The sequence below is a fragment of the Carcharodon carcharias genome, chromosome 10 (genome assembly GCF_017639515.1).
Source record: "Carcharodon carcharias isolate sCarCar2 chromosome 10, sCarCar2.pri, whole genome shotgun sequence".
Taxonomy (NCBI): domain Eukaryota; kingdom Metazoa; phylum Chordata; class Chondrichthyes; order Lamniformes; family Lamnidae; genus Carcharodon; species Carcharodon carcharias.
The window spans coordinates 151,726,801-151,754,675 of record NC_054476.1 but is presented as its reverse complement, the minus strand read 5'-3'; the positions used below and the strand labels follow the sequence as shown (position 1 = coordinate 151,754,675).

The window sequence follows — 27,875 nt, the reverse complement described above, 5'->3', positions numbered from 1 at the left end:
TCACAAATTAAAACTGGTGTTTAAAAATGAGGGAGCAAAGAACTCTAGGATGTAAAATTGTGCCCAAGTTACTGAAGGAAGTGTATCAGCTCTTGGCAGCAAAACTGGGCAAAGTACGGGACATCAGGAGAACGCCTCATCCTCTTGGAGCAGTAGGGAGCACCCACACAGGTCACAATGGACAGCCATCCAACATCAATGATGTGAAGTAATTGGACTGACTCTTGAGAGCCAAAAGGAAACAACTATTTGGGTTTTTAGGCAGCTGGGAGTGTGGGCAGGAGAAATATCAAGGAAAACTACCCATGTGAATACTGTAACCAACTTAAGTCTTTATTTTAAAATTAACGTTTTAAGCCATTTCGTACATCATATCTTCATTAGGACGAAGGTACAGGTTATTTGCTTCAGAGAACATGTTTGGTGTTGAAAGCCTTTGGTGACTGCATGTCCTCCCTCTGCACCGCTGTGGGACTGGAACAGAAACAGGGACCCAAAAACTTCCACAAGCTGTGAATCAGTGAGGTTTGTGATTGAACGATCCTCACCCTGTTCATGCGGAGGGCTTCTGCTTGCGGTGCTTTTCAAACCATTCGCTGCTTTTGTCTGCTGCTATAGCCTGTTGGGAAAGAAAAGCAGGATTACTCCCTCCATCCAACAAGGGAAATGGACCCCAAAGGGGATCAGGCACTTCCTTACTTTTCCAATTCACTTTGGGGTGGAAAGGAACCAACGCGAAGAGACACAGGATGATTGAATCCACAACACTGAGCTTGTAAAAGCTCATATTGACATGACCTCCCGTTAAAACCCTATATTAGAAATCCGATTGTAAATCACTCCCACTGGCTCATTATATCTGACAAATAAGCATCATTTTCAAAGGTTGCAATTTCTTCCAACTTAACTGGAAACATCAAGTCCTTTGACCGCTCACTTTAGATAGCACTGAAATTCTCATCACAAACAGTCGAGTTGTTTCTGCCCTCCACATCGACTCATTCCCACCATGCCCCAGGACCAAGAGATCTGGCATCAAGTCCCAGTTTCCATCAATTCTGGCATCAAGTCCCAGTTTCCATCAATGACTTCCACACCAGCTGCCATCGAGTGCACTCCTGCCTGGGTTGTTGATTAAAGCTTAGATGGGGAAAAGTATGTGAACCATGGAGAGGGCTCCCCTCATATAATCCTTGGGTGCCAATACCTCCCCTCGTGCAAAGCAAATACCACACAGTAACATAGACACAATGGTTCGCAATGGTGCAAAGCTCTGAGGAATGCAAAATAGCAAATTAGTTTTTCATAGTAGAGGTAAATTAACGAAGTAGAATATCAAGAGGTGTACATTGCTCTAATATTCACCTAAACTCCATAAGCTGCACATCGTCCAATTTTGCACTACCTACAACTTTCTCCACACTAAACCAAGCTTAACCATTACTCACAGAATGTCCTTAATGGACTTGCACTGTCCTCTGACCCATCAAATCTAAATTTCTCATCTTAACTCATCAAATCCACCCCAGCTCTGCAGCTGCCTCCAGTCTTACAAGTTCTCTTGACCTCTCAGTCTCTTGTTGCATTCTCTGCATCCCATCATTGGTGGCCTTTGGCTGCACATCTCTGGTCCTTCCTTAAACCCCTCCAGCTCCCCGTCTCCCGCCAACTTCAAAAGCAAAACCCATCGCTTTGGCAATGCTTATTGTTCAACTCCAACCCGCTCTCTGCTCACCTCTGCTACCTCTCTCCTGCTCACCTCTAACTCACCATTTGGGCACAACCTCAGGATAAGAGGCGGATCATTTAGGACTGAGATGAGGAGAAATTACTTCACTAAAGGGGTTGTGAATCTTTGAAATTCTCTACCCCAGAGAGCTGTGGACGCTCCATCACGGAATATATTTAAGGCTGGAATAGACTTTTGGTCTCTCAGGGAATTAAGGGATATGGGGAAGGGGGCCGGAAAATGAAGTTGAAGCCCAAGATCAGTCATGATCATACTGAATGATGGAGCGGGCTCAACAGGCCATGTGGTCTACTCCTGCTCCTATCTTGTGTTCTTGTTCTTGAATCACCTTGAGACATTTTTCTATACAAGCAATGAACTGAAAGGCACTGCCTGAATGGGTGTTGGAAGCAGATTTGATAGTAACTTTCAGAAGCGAATTGGATACATACTTGAAAATAAAAAGATGGCAAAGCTATGGGAAAATAGCCAGGGAGAGGGACTAATTTAATAGCCTCTTCAATGAGCTGGTACAGGCATGGTGGGCCGATTGGCTTCTTTCTGTGCTGTTGTAATAAAAGAGGAGTTGGGGGAGGGGATGGAGATCTAGCTGGAGATTTTGCTTCTCTACGGTTTGGTGTTGTGCTCCCACAATGAAAGGTTTGTGCCTGGTGTACTCACATCATCCAGTAGCTTGCTGCCATTGGGATCCACTCTGGAAAGGTCCCGGAAAGCCGCATCCCCCACGAGGCAAATTTCATGGCCATCCTGATAGTTCAAAGCAGAAGGCGGGAGCTTTAGTACACAGAATCTGGGTACAATGCTAAACATGTGCACTGTCTCTTCTGCTCTTATTTTTTATGTTCTGATGTTCTTAAGCTTTACAGCCAATGAAGTACTTTCGAAATGTGGTCACTATTATAATGCAGGAAATGTATGCACAGCAAGCTCCCACAAACTGCACTGAGATGAATGAAAAGATCATCTGATGTTGATTGAGGGTAAGTACAAAGAACAAAGAAAAGTACAGCACAGGAACAGGCCCTCCGGCCTTCCAAGCCTGCGCCGATCATATTGCCGTCAACTAAAACATTTTGCACTTCCGGAGTCCGTATCCCTCTATTCCCATCCTATTCATGTATTTGTCAAGCTGCCTCTTAAACACCACTATCGTACCTGCTTCCACCACCTCCTCTGGCAGTGAATTCCAGACACTCACTACCCCCTGCGTAAAAAACTTGCCCCGCACATCTCCTCTATAGTTTTCTCCTCTCACCTTAAATCTATGTCCCCTAGTAATTGACTCTTCCACCCTGGGAAAAAGCTTCTGACTATCTACTCTGTCCACGCCACTCATAATTTTGTAAACTTGCTTTTGTAAAGTAACAGGAGAGCTCACCAGCTTTTCTTCGAAGTAGTGCCACAGGATCTTTTATACCCATCCAAGACGTTACCTGACACCTCCGACAATGCCGCACTCCCTCAGTACTGCACTGCAATGTTAGCCTAGATTTTTGTGCTCAAGTCTCTGGAGTGGGACCTGAACCCGCAACCTTGTGACTTGGAGGTAAGGGTGCTACCCACTGAGCCACTGAGAACTATCAAAAGAAATATTATTTTAGGCACAGCACAACATACACATCAAGGAAACATTTAGTTTTATTTTTTAAAAATGCAATTGTCCTGATGTCTGTATCCATCCCATTCTAAAAGTTCAGCCGATGCCGCCTGTTCTGACACCACTTGCCCCATCTGTTGCCCCCACTTTCTGCTCAGCCTGGCTGAGGTTAGGAACTGTGCAGAGTGCATAAATTTAAAATGCCTCTTTGCACTCTTAAGACATTAAACGTAGGACAGCACAGTTCAAAAGGAAGCCATTTGGCCCATCTAATCCGTGCCAGCTCTTCCAAAGAGCAATCCAGTTAGTCCTATATCCCTGCAATTTTTTCCATTTTCACTTCAATTATTTATCCCATTTTCCTTTGAAGTTGACAGTTGAACCTATAACCACCAGGCAACGAATTCCAAATCCTAAGCACCCAAAATCACAGGATTTTAACGGCACAAAAGGAGGCCATTCGGCCCATTGTGTTAGCACCGGCTCTCCCAATGAGCATTATGACCTAGTGCCATTGTCCTGCCTTTTCCCCATAACCTTGCACATTGTTTCTATTCAAATAATCATCTAATGCCCTCTTGAATGCCTCCATCAAAACTGCCTCGACCACACTTCCAGGCAGTGCATTCCAGACCCGAACCACTCACTGTGTGAAAAAGTTTTTTCTCACATCACATTTGCTTCTTTTGCAAATCACTTTAAATCTGTGCTCTCTCATTCTTGGTCCTTTAACAAGCAGAAACAGCTCTGTCTAGCCCCTCATGATTTTGATCACCTCTATCAAATCTTCTCTTAGCCTTCTTCTCTCCAAGGAGAACAGTCCCAACTCTCCAATCTATCTTCTTAGCTCAGGTTTCTCAACCCTGGAACTATCCTTGTAAATCTCTTCTGCACCCTCTCCAATGTGTTCACATCCTTCCTATGGTGCGGCACCCAGAACTGTACACAATACTCCAGCTGAGTCTAACTAGTATCTTCATAAATTCAGCATAACGACTTTGCTCATGTACTCTATGCCCATATCAATAAGGTCCAGGACACTATATGCTCTATTAACTGCTCTCTTCACCTGTCTTGCCACCTTCAATGATCTGTGCACATATACACCCAGATCTTTCTGCTCCTGCACCCCCTTCAAAATTTCACCCCTTATCTGCCACTGCACCAACTTGTCTATGTCTTCTTGAAGTTCCACATCGTCTTCCTCACAGTTCACAACACTCCCAAGCTTTATATCATCCGCGAACTTTGAAATTGTCCCCTGCACACCAAGATCTAGATCATCAATTTATATCAGGAAAAGCAAGGGTCCCAATACTGACCCTTGGGGAAGTCCACAATAAACCTTCCTCCAGCCCGAAAAATATCCATTGACCATTACTCTCTGCTTCCTATTTTTCAGTCAATTTTGTATCCACATTGCTACTGTCCCTTTTATTCCATGAGCAATAACTTTTTTTCACAAGTCTGTTGTGTGGCACTGTATCAAATGCCTTTTAAAAGTCCATGTACACCACATCAACAGCATTAATCTCATCAGCTTTTTCTGTAACCTCTTCAAAAAGCTCGAGCACCATTAGTTAGCTAAGCACCATTTCCCCTTTAGAAATCCATGCTGGCTCTTCCTTATCAATCCATATTTTTCCATGTGACTACTAATTCTATTCCAAATAATTGTTTTTAGAATCTTGCCCACCACTGAAGTTAAACTGACTGGTCGGTAATTGCTGGGCTTATCCTTACAACCTTTTTTGAACAAGAGCATAATGTTTGCAATTCTCCAGTCCTCTGGCACCTCCCCTGAGTCTAGGGAAGACTGAAAGATTATGACCAGTGCCCCTGCAATTTCTACTCTCACTTCCTTCAATATCCTTGGGTGCATCTCATCTGGTCCCGGTGCCTTGTCAACTTTAACTACCGACAATCTATTCAACACCTCCTTATCAATTTTCCAGTGACAGAGTTTCCTTGTCTGTCACCATGGCCTGGGTAGCATCTACCTCCTTGGCAAAGTCAGATGCAAAGTATTCATTTAATACCTCAGCCATGGCCCCTTCGCCCATGTATAAATTCCCTTTTAGGTCCCTAATCGATCCTACTCCTCCTTTTACCACCCTTTTACTATTTATATACCTATAGAAATCTTTGGGATTCCCCATTATGTTGGCTGCCAGACTTTTCTCATAATCCCTCTGCGCTTCTCTAATATGCTTTTTCACCTCCCCTTTGAACCTTCTGAACACCCTGTTCTGCCCTTCCTTGAGCCAGGTCTCTATTATCGTCCTAACATCATATTTCCACATGGCAATCTGCACCTGTAACTCCCCAATCTTATTTACTATACTCTGTGCACTCACATACATGCATAGTAACCCTGAGTTAGATTTTGTTACTTGCTCCCTTACCCTGACTTTACCTATTCACTTATTATTCTCTAGACTAGCATTATCTGTCCCTTCCAGTATTTTGTGCACCCTGGTATTCCTCTCTAATATTTTCTCTTGGTTCCCACACCCCTGCCGAGTTAGTTTAAAGCCCTCCCAAAAGCACTAGCAAAACACCCCGCAAGGAACTCAGTCCCAGCTCTGTTCAGGTGCAACCTGTCTGGCCATTTCCACATGTGTCAGTTCCACTGAGCCAGTCCCAGGAATCTAAAGCCCTCCCTCCTGCACCATCTTTCCAACCACGCATTCATCTGCTTTATCCTCCTATTTCTGTACTCATTGGCGTGTGGCATTGGGAGTGATCCAGAGATTACTACATTTGAGGTCCTGCTTGCTAATTTTCTACCCAGCTCCCTAAATTCTGATTGCAGGACCACTGTCCCCTTCCTACTTAAGTCATTGGTACCAATGTGGACCATGATCTCTGGCTGTTCACCCTCCCCCAGTAGAACATCCTGCAGCCGCTCTGTGACAACCTTGACTTGTCACCAAGGAGGCAACATACCATCCTGGAGTCACATTTACAGCCACAGAAATGCCTGTCTGCTCCCCTAACCAATGAACTCCCTATCAGTATTGCTCTTCCTTTCTTCCTCCTCCCTTCCTGTACAGCTTGTGGTGCCACAAACTTGACTGACTGCACTCCTCCGAGGAACCAGTGATCTCACCAGCTTCCAAAACGGAAAAGCGATTTGTGAACGGGACCCCAGGGGGCTCCTGCACTACCTGCCTACTTCTCTTGGACGGCCTGGTGGTTACCCATTCCCTCTCTGTCTCCAGGCCCTTAAGCTGCGGTGTAACCACCTCTCTGAAGGTGCTATCCATGTAGCTCTCAGCCTTGTGGATGCACCATGGTGACTCCAGCCGCTGCTCAGGCTCTGAAACCCGGAGCTCAAGTTTCTACAGCTGGCAGCACTTCCTGCATGTGGTTACCTAGGACACCGGTAGGGTCCATGACTTCGCACATATAACAGGACATGCATTCCATTCAACTGAGCTGCCCTGCCATGTCTTAACTCTACTTACCTCACATTAACTTTATACTCCTTTGGATTATGTATATTATTTTGTTATGTTGGCCCTAAATTTCCCGTACTCCTGGTGCTTCTCAGTTAAATCCGAGTGTAGCAACTTGTTTAAAAATATAACCCTTTTCTAATTTACTCACCAAGTCCTACTTGCCAAGGCCGCCGCTCTTCTTTCTGAGGACAGGTAGAAAAGGAAAGGAGCACCTCCTCCCTCTTCACTGAACTCCCTCAGTCACCAAACTCCAAGGGAATCATTTTACTGCAGCCCAGAACAGCACTCCAGTGCAAACACTCATTGTGTAAAAAGCATCTTTCACATGTTTCCTCAATCACCTTAAATCTGTACCTTCAGCCATTGGAAACACTTCCTCTGTATTTACTCTATCTAAACCTTTCATGATTTTAAATACCTCAATTAAATCTCCTTTTAGTCTTCACAGCTCCAATGTATACAACCCAGCTTCTCTAGTCTATCCACGTCCCTTATTTCTGGAACTATATAAGTACCCTCTCCAAAGCCTTCATGGTCTTCATAAAGTGTGTTGCCCAGAATTGGGCACAAACCCCAGCTGGGGCTGAACTAGTCTTTTTTGTAGGGTTTAGAATTACTTCCTGGCTTTTGTATCTTATGTTTCTATTTAAAAGGCCCAGAATTGCATATGTTTTATTAATTCTTTGTTAACCAGTCCTGTCACCTTCAAAGCTTTGTGCACAAGCACCCCCAGCTCTCTCTCCTCGTGCATCCCTTTGACAATGACTTGTATTATATTACTATAGATAAAAACAAAAACAAAAAAACTGCGGATGCTGGAAATCCAAAACAAAAACAGAATTACCTGGAAAAACTCAGCAGGTCTGGCAGCATCGGCGGAGAAGAAAAGAGTTGACGTTTTGAGTCCTCATGACCCTTCGACAGAACTTGAGTTCGAGTCCAAGAAAGAGTTGAAATATAAGCTGGTTTAAGGTGTGTGTGTGGGGGGCGGAGAGATAGAGAGACAGAGAGGTGGAGGGGGGGGGTGTGGTTGTAGGGACAAACAAGCAGTGATAGAAGCAGATCATCAAAAGATGTCAACAACAATAGTACAATAGAACACATAGGTGTTAAAGTTGGTGATATTATCTAAACGAATGTGCTAATTAAGAATGGATGGTAGGGCACTCAAGGTATAGCTCTAGTGGGGTTTTTTTTTTATAATGGAAATAGGTGGGAAAAGGAAAATCTTTATAATTTATTGGAAAAAAAAAAGGAAGGGGGAAACAGAAAGGGGGTTGGGATGGGGGAGGGAGCTCACGACCTAAAGTTGTTGAATTCAATATTCAGTCCGGAAGGCTGTGAAGTCCCTAGTCGGAAGATGAGGTGTTGTTCCTCCAGTTTGCGTTGGGCTTCACTGGAACAATGCAGCAAGCCAAGGACAGACATGTGGGCAAGAGAGCAGGTTGGAGTGTTAAAATGGCAAGCGACAGGGAGGTTTGGGTCATTCTTGCGGACAGACCGCAGGTGTTCTGCAAAGCGGTCGCCCAGTTTACGTTTGGTCTCTCCAAATGCTCAAGTGCTAAGGAACACAAGCTCCAACAACTCATCGACACCAACACCCATCTAGGACCCTCCACCCCTGCCTGTCCCTCCGTCCCCACCCTTTCTTCCAATCCCAACCCCAGCCGTGTATTCACTATACCCCCTGACCTTCCCCTCTCCGATGCTGAACGTTCAGTGCTCAGCAAAGGACTTAGTTTCATACCCTTACGCCCTCACCTCAATGAATTTCGGGCTCGGCACGATACTGAACTCTTCTTCCGCCGCCTTCGTCTCCGGGCTCACTTCTTTGGGCAGGAGTCCTCTCCCAGTTCAACGGATCCTTTTACGCATCTCCAATATTCTCCCTCCACCTGGACCCCTCCCTCTGGATTATTACCTTCTCTCGATCTTTTCATTGAGAACTGTCGGCGCGACATTAGTCGTCTCAATTTCTCTGCTCCTCTCACCCATTCTAACCTGTCTCTCTCTGAACTTACTGCACTCCATTCTCTCAGGTCCAACCCTGACATTGTCATCAAACCCGCTGACAAGGGTGGTGCTGTTGTTGTCTGGCGCACTGACCTCTACCTCGCAGAGGCTGAGCGTCAACTCGCAGACACTTCCTCCTACCTCTCCCTGGACCATGACCCCACCACTGAACATCAAGCCACTGTTTCCAGGACTGTCACTGACCTCATCTCCTCTGGGGATCTCCCTCCCACAGCTTCCAACCTGATAGTCGCCCAACCTCGGACGGCCCGCTTCTATCTCCTACCCAAAATCCACAAACAGAACTGCCCCGGTAGACCGATCGTCTTAGCTTGCTCCTGCCCCACAGAACTCATTTCTCATTATCTTGACTCCCTTCTCTCTCCCCTTGTCCAGTCCCTGCCCACCTACATCCGTGATTCCTCTGACACCTTACGTCACATCAACAATTTCCAGTTCCCTGGCCCCTACCGCTTCCTCTTCACCATGGACGTCCAATCCCTCTACACCTCCATCCCCCACCAGGATGATCTGAGGGCCCTTAGCTTCTTCCTCGAACAGAGGCCCAAACAATCCCCATCCACCACTACTCTCCTCCGTCTGGCTGAACTTGTTCTCACGCTGAACAATTTCTCCTTCAACTCCTCTCACTTCCTCCAAATAAAAGGTGTGGCTATGGGTACCCGCATGGGCCCCAGCTATGCCTGTCTCTTTATGGGGTATGTGGAACATTCCTTGTTCCAGTCCTACTCCGGCCCCCTTCCACAACTCTTTCTCCGGTACATCGATGATTACTTCGGTGCCGCTTCATGCTCTCGTCAGGACTTGGAAAAATTTATTAATTTTGCTTCCAATCTCCACCCCTCCATCATTTTCACGTGGTCCATCTCTGACACTTCCCTTCCTTTCCTTGACCTCTCTGTCTCAATCTCTGGTGATAGACTGTCCACCAATATCCATTACAAACCCACCGACTCCCACAGCTATCTCGACTACAGCTCCTCACACCCCGCTTCCTGTAAGGCCTCCATCCCATTCTCTCAGTTCCTTCGCCTCCGTCGCATCTGTTCCAATGATGCTACATTCAAAAACAGTTCCTCTGACATGTCCTCCTTCTTCCTTAACCGAGGTTTTCCACCCACGGTCGTTGACAGGGCCCTCAACCGTGTCCGGCCCATCTCCCGCGCATCCGCCCTCACGCCTTCTCCTCCCTCCCAGAAACATGATAGGGTCCTCCTTGTCCTCACTTATCACCCCACCAGCCTCCGCATTCAAAGGATCATCCTCCGCCATTTCCGCCAACTCCAGCATGATGCCACCACCAAACACATCTTCCCTTCACCCCCCTTATCGGCATTCCGTAGGGATTGCTCCCTCCGGGACACCCTGGTCCACTCCTCCATCACCCCCTACTCCTCAACCCCCTCCTATGGCACAACCCCATGCCCACGCAAAAGATGCAACACCTGCCCCTTCACTTCCTCTCTCCTCACCGTCCAAGGACCCAAACACTCCTTTCAAGTGAAGCAGCATTTCACTTGCATTTCCCCCAACTTAGTCTACTGCATTCATTGCTCCCAATGTGGTCTCCTCTACATTGGAGAGACCAAACGTAAACTGGGCGACCGCTTTGCAGAACACCTGCGGTCTGTCCGCAAGAATGACCCAAACCTCCCTGTCGCTTGCCATTTTAACACTCCGCCCTGCTCTCTTGCCCACATGTCTGTCCTTGGCTTGCTGCATTGTTCCAGTGAAGCCCAACGCAAACTGGAGGAACAACACCTCATCTTCCGACTAGGGACTTTACAGCCTTCCGGACTGAATATTGAATTCAACAACTTTAGGTCGTGAGCTCCCTCCCCCATCCCCCCCCCCCCTTTCTGTTCCCCCCTTCCTTTTTTTTTCCAATAAATTATAAAGATTTTCCTTTCCCCACCTATTTCCATTATAAAAAAAAAACCCCACTAGAGCTATACCTTGAGTGCCCTACCATCCATTCTTAATTAGCACATTCGTTTAGATAATATCACCAACTTTAACTTTAACACCTATGTGTTCTATTGTACTATTGTTGTTGACATCTTTTGATGATCTGCTTCTATCACTGCTTGTTTGTCCCTACAACCACACGCCCCCCCTCCACCTCTCTGTCTCTCTATCTCTCCGCCCCCCCACACACACACCTTAAACCAGATTATATTTCAGCTCTATCTTGGACTCGAACTCAAGTTCTGTCGAAGGGTCATGAGGACTCAAAACGTCAACTCTTTTCTTCTCCGCCGATGCTGCCAGACCTGCTGAGTTTTTCCAGGTAATTCTGTTTTTTTTTTGTATTATATTACTGTCTTTCTTTTTTTTTATTCTTTCACGGGATCTGGGCGTCACTGGCAAGGCCGGAATTTGTTGCCCGTCCCTAATTGCGCTTGAACAGAGTGTCTTGCTAGGCTATTTCAAAGGGTATTTAAGAGTCAACCACATTGCCGTGGGCCTGCAGACACATGCAGGCCACACCAAACCTACATGTTAGCTACAAATCGAGTAAAGACGGCAGATTTCCTTCCCTAATGAACACCAGTGAACCAGATGGGTTTTTACAACAATCGGTGATAGTTTCATGGTTACCAGAACTGAGACTAATGAGGTCTAGCTAACTGAATTTAAAATCGACCAGCTGCTGTGGTGGGATTTGAACTCATGTCCCTGAACCAGTGTCCCCAGAGCATTAATCTGGGCCAGTGTTTTTACTAAGATTACCAGTCCAGTGACATTATCACGACACCACCATCTCCCCCTCGAGTATAGGAAAACTTCACAAGGAGTTTGACAGGAATGTTACCAAATGGCTATCTGGCAGTGTTCAGTGATGCTGCATTGCCCCAGCATAAAATGACATGTGTCAATGAGCAGAAGGCCCCCCAGAATCATTCTGCACATTTACTGGAGGCCAGTGATTATATACAGCCACCTGGTGAGGAGATTCCTATTTCTAAGGCCAGGGCAATAGAATTCTTTACCCGGTAGCCAGATAGCAAAACGTGGAACTCACCGGATCTGCTAGGATCACGACCTCCACTGTCGCTTTTCCTGGAGTGTCCAGACTCACCAATGGAGTCAGGATTTTCTGATTCTTCATCTTCATCTGGGTCTCGATAACCGGCAACTTAATTTAAAAAAAAAACACAATCGGGCAATTCTTAGAGCGAACAATTTCAGCCAGCAGAAGACTGCTGAAAATTGAGTTCGAATGCAATTAAAAGTAAGTTGTAATAGATGCTTGTTGAGTTGAGAAACAATGACAGGAACAAACTCGGGTGGCTCCCCCCCTTATTCCATATCTGGCCGGGCAAGCCTAGACATTCTGACGGAGACGCATCTCCAACAAAGCTGCACTTGCACCCATCACCCAGGGGCCCCCGGACCCATGCTGACGTTTTGACTCCAGGATCACCTATCTGCATGGTCGAGATTTGTGGGAGAAATGCAGAGCTAAAGCTTTGGTACGGGAGACCTCAGGAATGGAGGAGGGGGTCTTTAGTGGAGCGCGAGGAAGAGAACGGCCTCTGAGCCACCTGAAAAATTTACTGTTAAATTAAAATTTCTTTTAGGGCCCATGCATAGACAAAACTTTGGTTGTGTCAGCATCACAGACTAACATCCGTATTCCACCAATATTTATGGATGTGGTTGACAACGTGATAATGAGGTGTGAGTGACTGCTCTGGACATCTAGGGTGGCATCAAGGAGCCCTAGCAAAACTGGAGTCAATGGGAATCACGGGGAAAACTCTCTACTGGTTGGAGTCATACCTAGCACAAAGCAAAGTGGTTGTTGGAGGTCAGTCATCTCAGTTCCAGGACATCACTGCAGGAGTTCCTCAGGGTAGTTCCTAGGCCCAACTATCTTCAGCTGCTTCATCAATGACCTTCCTTCCATCATAAAGTCAGCAGTGGGGATGTTCACTGATGATTGCACAATGTTCAGCACCATTTGTGACTCCTCAGATACTGAAGCAGTCCATGCCCAAATGCAGCAAGACCTGGACAATATCCAGGCTTGGGCTGACAAGTGGTAAGTAACATTCGTGCCACACAATAACCATCGCCAACAAGATAGAATCTAACCATCATCCCTTAACATTCAATGAAATTACCATCACTAAATCCCCCACTATCAATATCCTGGGGATTACCATTGACCAGAAACTGAATTGGACTAGCAATTTAAATACTGTGGCTACAAGAGCAGGTTGGAGGCTGGGAATCCTGTGGCCAGTAACTCACCTCTTAACTTCCCAAAGCCTGTCCACCATCTACAAGGCACTGGTCAGAAGTGTGATGGAATAATCTCCATTTGCCTGGATGAGTGCAGCACTCAAGAACACTCAAGAAGCTCAACACCATCCAGGACAAAGCAGCCCGCTTGAATGACACCCCATCCACAAACATTCGCTCCCTCCACCACTGACACACAGTGGCAGCAGTGTGTACCATCTACATGATGCACTGCAGGAACTCACCAAGGCCCATTAGACAGCACCTTCCAAACCCACAACTGCTACTATCTAGAATGACAAGGGCGGCAGACACATGGAGACACTACCACCTGCAAGTTCCCCTCCAAGCAACTCTTCTTCAAGAACATGCCATGGGATCCTTTACAACCACTTGAATGAGTGGATGAGGCCTCAGTTTAACGTCTCATCTGAAAGATGGCACCTCCGACAGTGCAGTGTTCCCTGACTACCGTATTGGGGTGTCAGCCTTGATTTCTATGCACCCAAGGCCTGGAGTGGGACTTGAACCCAGAGGCTTGTGGTTCAGAGGTGACAGTGACACCAACTGAGCCACAGCTGACACCATTATCCCACTTAGGGTGATTTCACCTGCTCCATTGTGGGCAAAGACTCTTAAGACCCCGTCCATTGGCATTTGAATGGTTCATATCAAGGGCTTTGAGCTGCACTCGTGTCCAATGTTCAAACAGGAGTATTTGGCAAAGGCCACGGTTCCTTCATTTTAATTTCACTTGCATTCACCAACCCACGCTCTGGGATAAAGAACATGGGTAGGCTATTTGGTGCTTGAGCCTGTTCTGTCATTCAACTAGTTCATGACAGGCTTCCCTATATCCCACCACCACTCCATCTCCCTTTCCTCTCAAGTCCCTTCTTAATATTCATTTCATTAACCAAGCTCTGTGGAATCCCCTCTAAATGGCCCTTCTTTAGTTCAATATTTATTAAAACTCATTAGCCAATATTTCGTAGCCAACTGAGCAACTTGGGAATGTTTTGATACCTTAAAGGGGCTACTTAAATACAATGCTTTTTGGGAGAGTGACAAGAGGGTGGGGAAGCTACAATTTTCCAGCTCAAATCCACCAGAAGAGCAGGCCAGAACACACTGTCTTCAGGGAACATTGATATAAACCACCCCATCATTTATGTGCAAAACATGACTAAAATGGCACAGAATCCTTCTGGATCATCTCTTCTGTCTCCCAACCCCAATCCCCTTACCAACTTCCTCAAGGAGTGTTAAATGGCATCAAGATGCCTCCTGCTCCCAATCAAGGAGGTCGGAACTGCATTGGACACATTCACCTCATTCGCTTTGCAAAATTCCATAATTACTGCCCCCCCCACCCCCGGCCACACACACCCCATATTACCTGCTCTCTCGGACAAGAGAAAGCGATTCTTCCGTAAGCTGTACCATGATCGACAGGGCACCCAATATCCTGCAACTCCAGCTTACACTGTAACATGGAGCAAGACAGAAAACAAACAGACCTGGGTGTCAGAGGATAATATGTTACCAATGTTACTTGAGAATGCAAGTTCAGGATACTGCTTAAGAAAACAACCTAACTCTTTGACCAAGGGTTTGGTCATCCAATCTAATATCTCCTTAAGTGACTTGGTGTCCTATTTGCTTTCATAATGTTCCTGTGAAGAATCTTGGGATATTTTATTATGTTAGAGGCGGTATACAAGTTGTTGTTGTTAGCCCACATCAAAACAAAAGAAATGAAGACCAAACAGGTGTACGCTGGACTCACGGCCTCAGTATTAACAGGAGGAGAGGAAGAGTTCTGGTGGGAGGGAGGGAGGGGGATGGAGGGGAGAGTGGGGACAAATTCTTAGCTGACTCCCCCTCGCCCGAATGCCGGTGAGATTTACAATCCAGGAGCAGCCGACTACGTGGGACTCTCCCTGACGCTCTGCACCGCAGCGTCAATAATATCGTCTGGTACCGTGATTCTGTACATTAATCAAGCCCCTCCCAGCTCCCTTTTGGGAGACCCTCATCAAATGCCTGATTCTGGAGCAGTAAAAATTCAAACAGCCAGGAAGGCAGTGGGTTGGAACCAGGAGGTACAATTTTATGATTTTAACCCTTCCCACGTACTATTTCCCCTGGCAGAGGGGCACTAAAATCGAGGTCAGGAAATCTATGGAACTTAAGCTACAGATCAAGATCCTGCGACCCTGATCAAATGACATTTTGAAATGGAAGGACAAACTTGAACCGCATTTAAAAACCAATGTGCAGCGCAAAAACCATTTAGTCTTCAGTATTGCTGGAAAAAGAGACAATACTGTCAAAGCTTTTTGTCTTGCACTCATCAGAACAAACACAAGAATGCCAAATTTCAAAGGGATCAACAAGTTATACTGCATGAGAAAAGGGGTGCTGATTGGTTAGCAAGTTGGCTCTGACTGGTCAAAGCATTGCCATGGAGAATGCATCAGGGAGCAATTGTTACTCATGCTTTTGTTTAATTCAAAAAAGGCACAATGTCTGGAATCTTCCTTTGACCTGTAGAGGGCAAGTCCCTGCGCGTGAATATATGTAGCTTCTAGCAAGCGTAATTTTCCATTCTTGCGTCTGTCCTGATGAGTGTAAGACAAAAAGCTTCGACAGCATGTCTCTTTCTTCAATAATACTGAATTTCTGTACTATCAAGCAACGTTTAGTCTTTCTGCTGCCTACTTAACCAGTTGAAAACCCCAAGTTATGCAATAGCAAGATGCTAACCGGGCTACAGAGCTCAAGCTAATTATCCCATCAATCTGCAATGTGGAATTAGGAAATCAAAGGCTGACCAGCTACCAATAATACATCAAATGTGTGTTTCATGGCATCTGCCAACTGGTTGGTTAACATTTCAATGGTGAAGACCAATTCAGAGAATGAGATCTAATCAAAGAACGCAATGCTATGAATCTGCATCCATTTCAGTTTCTGTATCTCCCCAGCCATCAACTTGTTTGCATTGACGGAAGCATAGCGCTTTTACATGTGGTGTGGTGATAATTCACCTGATCATCTGCAAATCCTAGCAGGGCATGCTTCTTGGCATCACTCTTCTCGTAGACTTTCATCCCAAGCAAATTGGACCAGTAATCGATTGAGCGCTGGAGGTCTGACACTGCCAAAGTTACCTTCTGCACAGGATCTGCACAAGCAACACTGCATCAGCATCATCTAAAGTGAGTGAGCAACAGCATAATTGAATACAACAGATCCAATTGCTCCACTGGTTAGTATGCCAGCCTGGGCTGGAATCCAATGCTTAGCCTTTCCCAAGAGGTAATAGAGGTACTATTACTTGTAACAATAGTGAAGCCATCCCTCAATCCCACAAATACAGCTTCAGCATCCAGCTGACATGCGACTGTCAGAGGATATGGCTTCCTGCAGGGTATTTAGGAGGGTTGGTATTGAAAGGGTTAAACAAGCTAGGCTTCTGTTGATACTCCTGGCCTGCTCGATTAATTGCTTTTTTGATTTTTTCTTTTGTGGAGTCGATCAGGAGGTCCTTAGCTTTCTTTTTTTTTAAATCTGAAATGATTCAATTCACATCGTTGTGCGCTCCATCGGCTGGACTGGATCCAGAACGTTTACAAAAGCAGCTGATAAACAGAACTAAAATCAGCACACAAACCTGTCTTCGGCTGTTCCTTATTCACCAAAAAAAACTTATATCCTCCTGGATCCTCAGTTACAAACACCCCGTCCTCATCTTCAGTCAGTGCCCATCCCTGTTTCTTGGCATTACTGACTGCCTCACTCGACTGGATGGTAATCCCCTGGGGGTTGGGGGGGAAGAGAGAAGAAATAATAATTTAACATTGCCAATATGGTGCAGATTAGATCTGAGATGTTCTAAAGGAAGGAAAAATCTTTCTGTTCCTTCATATTTAGAATAAAGGATAAAGATGGGCCATTCGGCCCCTCGAGCCTGTGACACCATCAATTAAACGATAGTTAATCTATATCTCAGCTCCTTATACCAGTTGTTACATATCCTTTGATATTTTTACCCAACAAATATTTTCACCCCCCCCCACCCATATCCCAGGCAGATAAAAAAAAATCTAAAAAAAAAGTTACGTTAAAAAAAAACTCACCAAGAAGTCATTCCCCAAGCGATATCCACCTATTCCATAATTATAAGTCAATTCTGACACAAAGTGGTTGTCCTCGGGGCCAAACCCCACCATGGTCTTACTCCATTTGCCATCGTAAGGGCTGTAATACAATTTAGAAAGCATTGAGAAGAACACACTTGAATTGTGATGTCCACATCCTCGGGACAGCAAAAACTTCACATAAGAAACGGGGTGGGAGTAGGCCATTTGGTGCTTTGAACCTGCTCCGCCATTCAACAAAGGCATGGCTGATCTCCTAACTCAACTCCACCTTCCTACGCTATCTCAACAACAACTTGTAATTCCTTTAGCGCCGAAAAATCTAGCAATCTCTGCCTTGAATATATTCAACAACTGAGGATCCATATCCCAATTCCAAAGATTCACGGCCCTCTAGGTGAAGAAATTTCTCCTCAACCGAATCCTAAATGGCTGATCTCTTAACCTGAGACTGTGATCCCATGTTCTAGATTCCCCAGCCCAAAGGAAACAGTTTCTCATTATCTACCCTGTCAAGCCCCTTAAGAGCTTTTACATTTCAATTAGATCACCTTTCATTCTTCTAAACTTCAAGAAATACAGGCCTAATCTCTTCCGTTTCTCCTCATAGGACAATACCCTCACAACAAATTATTTTTGTTGTTGTCAAAGGAGAAAATGCAGCAACCAATTTGCGCACAGCATGGTCCTACAAACAGCAACGTAGTAAGCCAATCAGATAATCTGCTCCTGTGGGCACTAGCTGAAGGTTAAGTGTTGGCCAGGACACAGGGAGGCCCAACTCTACTCCCCAGTGCCATTAGGGTTTTTCCAATCACGGAAACAGGGAGAGGAATGTTTCATCTGAAAGATAGCACCTCGGACAATGCCGCACTTCCTCAGTACTGTACTGAAGTGCATTAATCACGGGTAACTTTAATCTTCATGTAGATTGGGAAAATCAAATTGGCAGGGTTAGCCACATGCCAGAATTCATAGAGTGTATTCAGGACAGTTTCCTAGAACAATATGTTGTGGATCCAACTAGGGGTCAGGCTATTTTGGATCTGGTAATGTGTAACGAGGCAGGTTTAATAAATGATCTCAGAGTAAAATATCCCCTAAGAAACAGCGACCATAACATGGTAGTATTTAGCATTCCATTTGAGAGTGAAAAACATGGCTGTGCTAAACTTAAATAAGGTTAATTACAAAGGAATGAGAGCAGAGTTGGCTGGAGTGGACTGGGAAGGGAGTTTAGCAGAAAAGACCGCTGATGAACAATGGCAGACGTTTATGAAAATAGTCCAGGACGCTCAATAAAGATATATCCCAGTGAAGGAGGAGGATTTTAGGAAGGGGATAAACCAATCATGGTTAACCAAGGAGGTTAAGGATAGTATCAAATTGAAAGAAAAAACATACAATGTGGCAAAGATTAGTGGTAAGTCAGAGGATTGGGAAAGTTTTTAAAACCAACAAAGATGACCAAAAAAATAAAGAGGGAGAAAATGAAAATAAACTAGCAAGTAAGATAAAAATGGACAGTAAGAGCTTCTTTAAATACATGAAAAGGAAGAGAGAGGCCAAAGTGAACATAGGCCCCTTAGAGAATGAGGCTGGGGAAATAATAATGGGGAACCAGGAAATGGCAGAGGAGTTGAATAAATACTTTACATCAGTCTTCAAGGTAGAAGACACTAATAGCATTCCAAAAATACTAAATAATCAAGGGGCAAAATGGGGGGTTGGAAATAAATACAATAACTATCACTAGGGAAAATAATGGGGCTGAAGGCCGCTAAGTCCCCTGGACCTGATGGGTTGCATTAGGATATTAAAGGAAGTAGCTACACAAATAGTGGATGCACTGGTAGTAACCTTCCAAGAATCCTTAGATTCTGGAAAAGTCCCAGAGGATTGGAAAACTGCCCATGTAAACACCCTTATTCAAAAAGGGAGGGAGACAAAAAACAGGTAACTTATAGGCCAGTTATCTTAACAACCGTCATTGGGAAAATGTTAGAGTCTATTATAAAGGATATAATAGCAGAGCATTTAGAAATGCATAATATAATCAAGCAGAGTCAGCACGTTTCATGAAGAGGAAATCATGCCTGACAAATTTATTAGAATTCTTTGAGGAGGTAACAAGCAGGATAGATAAAGGGGAACCAGTGGATGTAATATATTTGGATTTCCAAAAGGCACTTGATAAGGTACCGCACATAAGGCTACTTAGTAAGATAAAAGCCCATGGTGTTGGGGGTAGTATATTAACACGGATAGAGGATTGACTAACTAATAGAGGACAGAAAGTTGGGATAAGGGGCCATTTTCAGGATGGTGACCTGTAACTAGTGAAGTGCCACAGGCATCAGTGCTGGGGCCACAATTATTTACAATATATATTAAAGACTTAGATGAGGGAAGTGAATGTACTATCGCCAAGTTTGCAGATACACAAAAGTAGGTGGGAAGGCAAGTGGTGAGGATGACACAAGGACTTGATGGCCAAGGAAGGTGCATAACACGGCCAAACAGGTTGAGTATCCAACACAGGCCAATGTTAAGAGTGGGAGTGTCTCCTGGGTAGTCATGTTTGATGCAGAGTGACCCCCAGCCTCTGGCTTCAGGCTAGCAATCTGTTCCGGGGAAACAAGCTACCAAAAACAGACATCAGCATGTGCCAAGTTCCAAAGAAGAGTCATATTGAACTCGAAACATTAACTCGGCTTCTCGCTCCACAGATGATGCTGTCAGACCTGCTGAGTTTTTCCAGCACTTTGTTTTTATTTCAGATCTCCAGCATCTGCAGTATTTTGTTCTTATTATATAAGCATGTGCTTTGTGTGCCTCATGCTTCTCGGGATGCGGGAAGCCTTCTAAGTTTAAGTCTAATTATCCTCCATCTTTCTTATCCACTCACCGGACTAGGGAAAGCATTTTGCCACTTTCACTTGACAACACTGGGCGATGACAGAGGTGAAAGATAGATTGGCGAAGCTGGGGCTGTTCTCTTTTAAGAGAAGACTGAGAGAAGATTTGACAGAGGTGTTCAAAATCATCAGCTGTCTGGACAGAATAAATACAGAGAAGCCGTTCCCATTGGGGGAAGGGTCAAAAACCAGAGGACGCCATTTTAAAGTGACTTGCAAAAGAACTAGAAGCGACATGAGGAAAAACTTTTTTTTTAATGCAGCACTGGCTGAGACTGTGGTGGAGGCAGATTCAAGTTTGAAAACAAATTGGAAAATTATCCGGAGGAAAAATTTGCAGGGCTATGGGGAAAAGGAGAGGGCAGTGGGACTGGATGACTGGCTTTTATAGAGAGCTGGTAAGAGTACGACAGGCTGAATGGCCTCCTTCTGCACTGTTGCCATTCTATGACGGGGTAGATTTCCCCTGTTCATTATCTGTAGCAAATATATAGAAAAATGCTTTCAGCTTCATCTCAAACAAAGGAAATGTTCTCTCTCTTCACCCCACTCCCAACTGGAGCAATTAGAGGAGTTTAAACTGAACCTATTACCAGTGGAGGATCCTTTAACGACTGGGCTGATAAAACACTCTTGACACAACCTTGTGCTCGCCCAAGCAATTACAGAGGATCAGAAGTTTACCGCACATTAGAAATCAAGTGGAAAAAAAATATAATCTTTGTGTCCGTCAAGCATTGCTCCCACAAACAATCAATAAAAGGCTCTACACACCCATTGCAGCTTGCTTTGCAGCCTTCTTCAAACTCCTCATGCCTCAGCACCTACGCAAACATCCAAAAGGAGAAAGTCAAAGCCAAAACCAACGCAAATGCTCTTCTACATCACTGTCATCAATCATCGCCCTTCATTTCAGATCACGGATTCCTTATGGGAATACGATTCTCATGAGGACTGGACTTCCTCCAATATGTCATCCAGGTAGCCATTATTCATGTCACCTTTGATCACGGGTGTTGACATGCTGTTGGACTGTTGGTAGAACAAAGGTCAGCTTCTAGCTACAAGCATTGCTGCTGGCATTAGACATGAGGAATTCTGCCCAATATCCTGTTTCCCCAATCCAAGACCACGGAGGTGACTGGAGTGTCCAACTCAGACCAGCTAATTTTAACAATTTGTATTTACGTAGCGCCTTTAACATAATAAAATATCACAAGGCACTTCACAGAAATATTGTAAAGCAAAATTAGACACTGAGCCACATCAGGGCATATTAGGGCGGCCATAAGCTTGGTCAAAGAGATGGGTTTTAAGGGGGTGTCTTAAAGGAGGGCAGGAGCCTAGAGGTAACAAAAATTAGGGAGGAAATTCCAGAGCTTCGGGCCAAGGAAGCTGAAAACACAGTCAACAGTGGTGAAGCAATTAAAATCAGGGATGCTCAACAGGCCAGGGTTAGAGGAGCGCAGATATCTCAAAGGATTGTGGGGTTAGAGAAGATTACAGGGAGAGGGAGGGGACAAGGCCATGGGGAATCTGAAAACAAGGTTTGGAATTTCAAAATTGAGGTGTTGCTTGACCGGGTGACAATGTAGATCAATGGGCACGGGGGTGATGGGTGTAAGTTAAGACGCGGGCAGCAGAGTTTTGGAGGGCTTCAAGTTTATGGAGGGGAGAAGGTGGGAGAGCAGCCAAGAGCATATTGGAATAGTCAAATCTTGAGGGAACAAAAGGCATAGGTGAGGGTTTCAGCAGCAGATGAGCTGAGGCAGGGGGATGTTAGGAGCTGGAAGTAGGCGATCTTAGTGAAGACTGAGTAGGAAATGGAGATTGAAACTAGGACTTACTGGCCTGAATGGGTAAACCTGCAAACGTATTCTGAAACACTGCAATATGGAACAGTCTTCAATAAAGCGGTTACCATAGCTTCCTAATGCCATAACTCAAGTTAACATATTGTGACCCCACTGCCATTCATTCCACCCAGGTTTTTGTCCCTCCTCTTGCATGTGAAAGCACAAATCTCACATACATGAATCATTAGCTGGTGCTCATCTTCTAGCTTCAAAATGCCCATGTGTAATAAGGTACACGGGGGCTGCTATGAGCCAGTCCATTCGGGAGTTAGGCTTTGGGAGTATAACGTTCACAGCTATATGTTAGGCAACATTCTGCAGCAACATATAAAATGAACACTTAGAATGGGTCCTTTTATATTTCATATACATACAAAGGAGGGGTAGGAGTAGGCCATTCGGCCCCTTGAGCCTGCTCCACCATTCAATAAGATCATGGCTGATCTGATTGTGGCCTCAACTCCACGTTTCTGCCTACCCCTGAGGACCTTTGACTCCCTTGTTAGTCAAAAATCTATCTACCTATGCCTTAAAAATATTCAATGACGCTGCCTCCGCTACTCTCTGGGGAAGAGAGTTCCAAAAATTCACAACCCCGAGAGAGAAAAAATTTCTTTACATCTCCACCTTAAATGGGAGACCCCTTATTTTTAAACTGTGTCCCCTAGTTCTGGTCTCTCCCACCCTGTCAAATCCCCTCAGGATCTTATATGTTTCAATAAGATCACCTCTCAATCTTCTAAACTCCAATGGATACAGGCCCAACCATTCCTGCCTTTCCAAAAAACATAACTGCCACCCACCCCCATCCCAGGTGAACCTTCTCTGAACTGCTTCTAATGCATTTATATCCTTTCTTAAATAAGGAGACCAAAACAGCAGGTGTGGTCTCACCAACGCCCTGAACAACTGTAGCAAAACATCCCTACTTTTATATAATAATAATAATACTTTTATATTCCATTCCCCTTGCAATAAATGACAAAATTCTATTTGCCTTCCTAATCACCTGCTGTACCTGCATACTAACTTTTAGCAATTCATGTACCAGGACACCCAGATCCCTCTGTTCCACTGAGTTCTGTATCCTATGTTCCTATGAATAATTCCCCACAATATTTAAACATTCTCAGGATGTGGGCATCACTGGCAAGGCTGACATTTATTGCCCATCTCTCATGGCAAGTTTCTGGCAGAGGTGAGCCTTCACATCTTATTGGCTTGGCAAGGCAGATAAAAGTCAGTCACTGGCATGTTTCAATAAGATCACCTCTCAACCTTCTAAACTCCAATGGATACAAGCCCAACCAGTCCTGCCTTTCCAAAAAACATAACTGCCACCCACCCCCACCCCAGGTATCAGTTGAGTGAACCTTCTCTGAACTGGAAAAGGATTAATGTTCTGGACTGCTTTCTCTTGAAAAAAAAAAGGGTGAGGGGTGACCTAATCTCGCTGTCTGTCTTCAGCTACGTTGGCGACCATGGCCTTCTGTGTTGCTCCATGGTTGTACGGTCTCCATGGGAAGGTACGGCAGTGATTTACTGTTTCCTTCTGCAGATGGCTGACCAGGAAACTGTCCCACTCTTACTGCCTGTCGAAGGTGCATTGGAAGGGTTTACAGGCTGATAATCGACTTGTTTTGGCCGCGTTATGTGCACCTTCCTTGGCCATCTTGGGGTAGGACTCGAGCCCGGGGAGGTAGGAACGATACTCACTGCGCCACGAGATGTCCTGTCCTGTGACCAAAAAAAGGTCTTTAAAATTATGAAAGGTTTTGATCGAGTAGATACAGAGAGGATGGGGCGGAACCTTGTTCTCTTGCTGGTGGCAAGCTTGGAGGTGGAAAGAGCATGTCAGTAGGCAAAGTGGTGGCACACTGGAACTCTGCCACCTTCCTGCCTCGGCCAGCGTTAGGTTCTGGGTGGGAAGGCCCATGGTTGACTGTCCCGCCTATTGAGACCCTTAAGTAGGCTATTAATAGCCACGTAAGGGCCTCATCCCATCGCCGCTGGTATTAACCCAGTGGCAGGTGGGCCTGTTAACATGCAGTTTGCATGGCAGGTAAAACTGTGCGACTAGCTTCTCACCTCGGAGTTGGCCAAGGAGAGGGGCTGGGAGAGACGTCGCTTGTTCCAAAAGCACTCAGTACTTCATCAAGGGACTTGACATCAAGTCTCAGCAGGGGGCTGAGAACCGCCCCCTGCTACTCCTGCCCACCAACACCCCAGCTCTTCTCTCCTCCCCCCCCCCCCCCCCCCCCCCCCCCGCAAACAGACCATTACTCTATCATCCTGGGACTCTGGTGCATGCCCTTCCGGCAGCAGCCAAGGCCTCCCAGTGGTGATGCTGAGTACAAGGGTTGCTGGCCTCTGATTGGCCAGAAGCTCTGAGTAGGCGAAACTTCCACCCCTCCGGGGTCTTGATTCCAGGGGAAGGCCTGCCAGTGCCTGACTGGCCTGTGGTTTGGAGGGCAGTGCAGGTCTCTTGTCGGCTCTCCAGCTGGCCGGTGTAAACCCCCCCTCAATGCTTCAACATGATTCTGCCCAATATTTCCTCTTGTGGGGAAGAGCATATCAAGAGGCCATCAATATAAGATAGTCACCAAGAAATATAAAGGTGAATTTAAGGGGAAAACTAGACAAGCATTAGGGAGAAAGGAACAGAGGGTTACGATAGTAAATTTAGATGAGAAAAGATGGGAAGATGCTCATGTGGAGCATAAACACTGGCATGGACTGTTTGGCCAAATGGCCTATTTCTGTGCCGTATATCCTATGTAAATTCTCAAAATGTCATGTTGGGATTTGAACTCAGCTTCAACACGACTGTCAGTCCAGGCCTCTGGGTTGATAGTCTAGCAAAATAACCACTACACTGCAGAACCCGAGTGCATCTCCAATCTCCCAGGATGAGGTTGGTGATAGCAATTAAAAGTGAAGACGACAATACGTCACAATAATACTTCATAATGTCCGTTCACATGGAGTGAGGAAGGGAAATTGTGTGGTCAGCAGGTTAGTGTTAATGGGGATAAGAGGAGCTGGAGGTGGCGCTCATGGATGAGATGAGCTTGGTGAGTAACAAGGGGACGATGTGGGTTCAGAACTTGGTAATCCGGAGGTTTGCTCTGGTGAGCAAGGACAGGTGGGATGCAGCAAGAGAAGCTGAATGAACAATCCCAATCTTGATGGCAAACAAGCTCCTGAAAGTCGGAGGCGAGGACAGATGAGAGGGATTTGAGTGATTGATGATTGAGAATGGAGGGAAGTAGCCAAGGCTCATCTTTGAAATATACAGGGTAGATGCTGAAAGGATGTTTCCCCTCACTGGGTGGGTGGGAATCTATGACTAGGGGCACAATCTAAAAATAAAGGGGTCTCTCAATTTGATGGTGATGAGGATGAATTTCTTCTCCGAAGGTCGTTAATCATCGAAATTCTCTTACCAGACAGCAGTGGAGGCTGGGTCACTAAATATATTCCAGGCTGAGTTAGACAGGTTTTTGATCGACAAGAGAGTCAAGGATTATGGGGGACAGGCAGGAAAGTGAAGTTAAGACCACAATCTGATTGCCTGATCTTACAGAATGGCAGAGCATTCTCGAGAGGCTGAATGGCCTACTCTTGCTCCTATTTCTTATGATCTTGCTCTCCAGGATGATCTTAAAATACTGAAGGGTGAGGCTCAATATTGACTGCCATGCTACAGCCAGATCTGGTCACAGGTGGCTCAGCCAGTTGTGTGGCAGAAATGTTCAAATCTCTGAACTTGAGGAAGTGAACACGGCGGCCAGGCCAGGGGGAGAAGTTAAAGGTTTTACTAGGGACAAGAGCACTGAACATTGCAGTGATAGAGATGTTTGCAAAGGGATTGTGGTAAATTAACAGTCAAAGAATAAGTACTTAGGCAACAAAAACAAAAATAGCTGGAGAAACTCAGCAGGTCTGACAGCATCTGTGGAGAGGAACACAGTTAACGTTTTGAGTCCGTATGACTCTTCATCAGAACGAACTTCATCAGACGCTGTCAGACCTGCTGAGTTTTTCCAGCTTTTTTGTTTTTGTTTCAGATTTCCAGCATCCACAGTATTTTGCTTTTAAATAAGTACTTAGAGTTTGAAATGGAATACTGTACACCTTGATTCAAGTCCTGATGGCGATACTGGAATGATAGGTAAAGAATACTACTGGTTAGAATGGGAGTGCCACATGGAGTTGTGCACATTCTGCAACCAGTTAGTACAGCAAGGAAATGAGTGTCTAGTAGACATGAACAACATCACGATTTAATTCTCTCCTTCTGCTTTGTTGAAAAGTACATTTTATGCAAAAGGGGCCCCAAAAGTGGGGTGTAAATTGTTTCATTTCATTGACACTGGGTCAACCCAGTGTCCTCCTTATAGAACAGTTACAGCACAGGAGGAGGCCATTCAGCCTGTCGTGTCTATGCCGACTCTCTGCAAGAGCAACTTAGCTTGTCCCACTCCCCTGCCTTTTCCCTGCAGCCCTGAAAATTTTATCTCTTTAGGTAATTTTCCAATTTCCTTTTCGCTTTCAGCACATTCCAGACCCTAACCACTATGAAAAAGATGTTCCTTGCGTCACCTCTTTTGCTTCTTAAACATCTTAAATCAGTGTCCTCATGTTCACGACCCTTCCACCAATGGGAACAGTTTCTCCCTATCTACTCGGTCAAGTCTTCTCTCAACCTTCTCATTTCCAAGGAGGACACCCCCAGCTTTGCCAACCTATCCACGTAACTAAGTCTCGCAACCTCAGTCTCACAAATCTTTTCAGTACCTTCTCCAAATCCTTCCCATCATTCCTTAAGTGCAGGGTCCACAATTGGATACAGTATTCCTGTTGCGGTCAACCAGTGCTTTAGAAAGATTCACTATAACTTTCCTGCCTTAGTACTCTATGCCTCTATTATAAAGTCCATGTGCCTTTTTAACCACTTTCTGAATCTGCCCTTCCATCTTCAACAATTTGTGCACGTATACCCCCAGGTTCCTTTGCTCCTGCACCCTCTTTGGAACTGTAGTCTTCATTTGAAATGGGTCATTTAAAAAAAAAAGTTGCATAGCATACAAAATGGGAAGCAGCTTGATTAATGGTGGACTATTTATTCTGGGGTTAGCACGAAGTTGTGCTAAACTCCTGTGCACTGTCAACAGAGGAACAGGCCCCTTATGTTTTTGCAGGAGCTGCAGTCTGCGAAATTGTACAAAATCAGGGAATTTTCTCGCATTAGTCAACGCCATTTACAATCAAGGTAAAGTAGGTCAACAATTTGTCAGACCGCTTATTTTAACCGGAGTTGCTGCCCTGGCATAAAAAAAATGGTGCACGGAACATCTGGTGGTGGTGAAAATGTAGCTTCTGAAGGAATCAGAACGATTATAACCAATCATTTGCCCAAACAATAAGGTTAAACATTAACGCTGTACCCAATTTGCAAAAGTTAAAAAAAATAGGGCCTGTCTCTGTACTGTTTCTTTGTCGAGGCTGGAGTTTATAAAATAAAGAGCACTATCTTCCCCGAGCCGGACATGGAGCTGCTACGTTTGTTTCGTTTGTTTGTTTATTGGGGGCAGAGTGTTGCTCCATTCCAATAAGCTGGCTGATAAAACACAGGGCAGCCTGCACAGAAACTGCTGCCGCTTGCACCTTCACATCGAGAGAATCAGAAACACCAAACTCACAGTCATGCCCAGAACATCCCTGTAAAATCTGCCAGTCCGGGTCCGGTCCCCCACTTTAAACACAAAATGCAGTGCCCTGCCCAGCACCATGTTGCCGAGCTACAAGCCTCAGCCGCCCTCACGTGACCGCCTCC

The 27,875-nt window shown here is 45.3% G+C and overlaps 1 protein-coding gene across 2 annotated transcripts; it reads right to left on the bottom strand.

Annotated features, from left to right (window-relative positions):
• Positions 1 to 312: 312 nt before the first annotated feature.
• Positions 313 to 27,875, bottom strand: glod4 (glyoxalase domain containing 4). Of its 2 annotated transcripts, XM_041197213.1 has the most exons (9): positions 27,742 to 27,875; positions 20,955 to 21,004; positions 17,242 to 17,362; positions 16,776 to 16,920; positions 16,150 to 16,286; positions 14,496 to 14,582; positions 11,871 to 11,984; positions 2,411 to 2,497; positions 313 to 619 (listed from the first exon to the last, which is right to left on the bottom strand). In XM_041197213.1, the coding sequence occupies exons 1-9, from the start codon at positions 27,829 to 27,831 to the stop codon at positions 554 to 556; spliced, it is 897 nt and encodes a 298-aa protein (XP_041053147.1). In that variant the 5' UTR covers positions 27,832 to 27,875; the 3' UTR covers positions 313 to 553. The 2 variants fall into 2 exon arrangements, with proteins under 2 accessions (XP_041053147.1, XP_041053148.1); XM_041197214.1 differs by lacking the exon at positions 20,955 to 21,004 and having other exon boundaries at positions 27,742 to 27,872.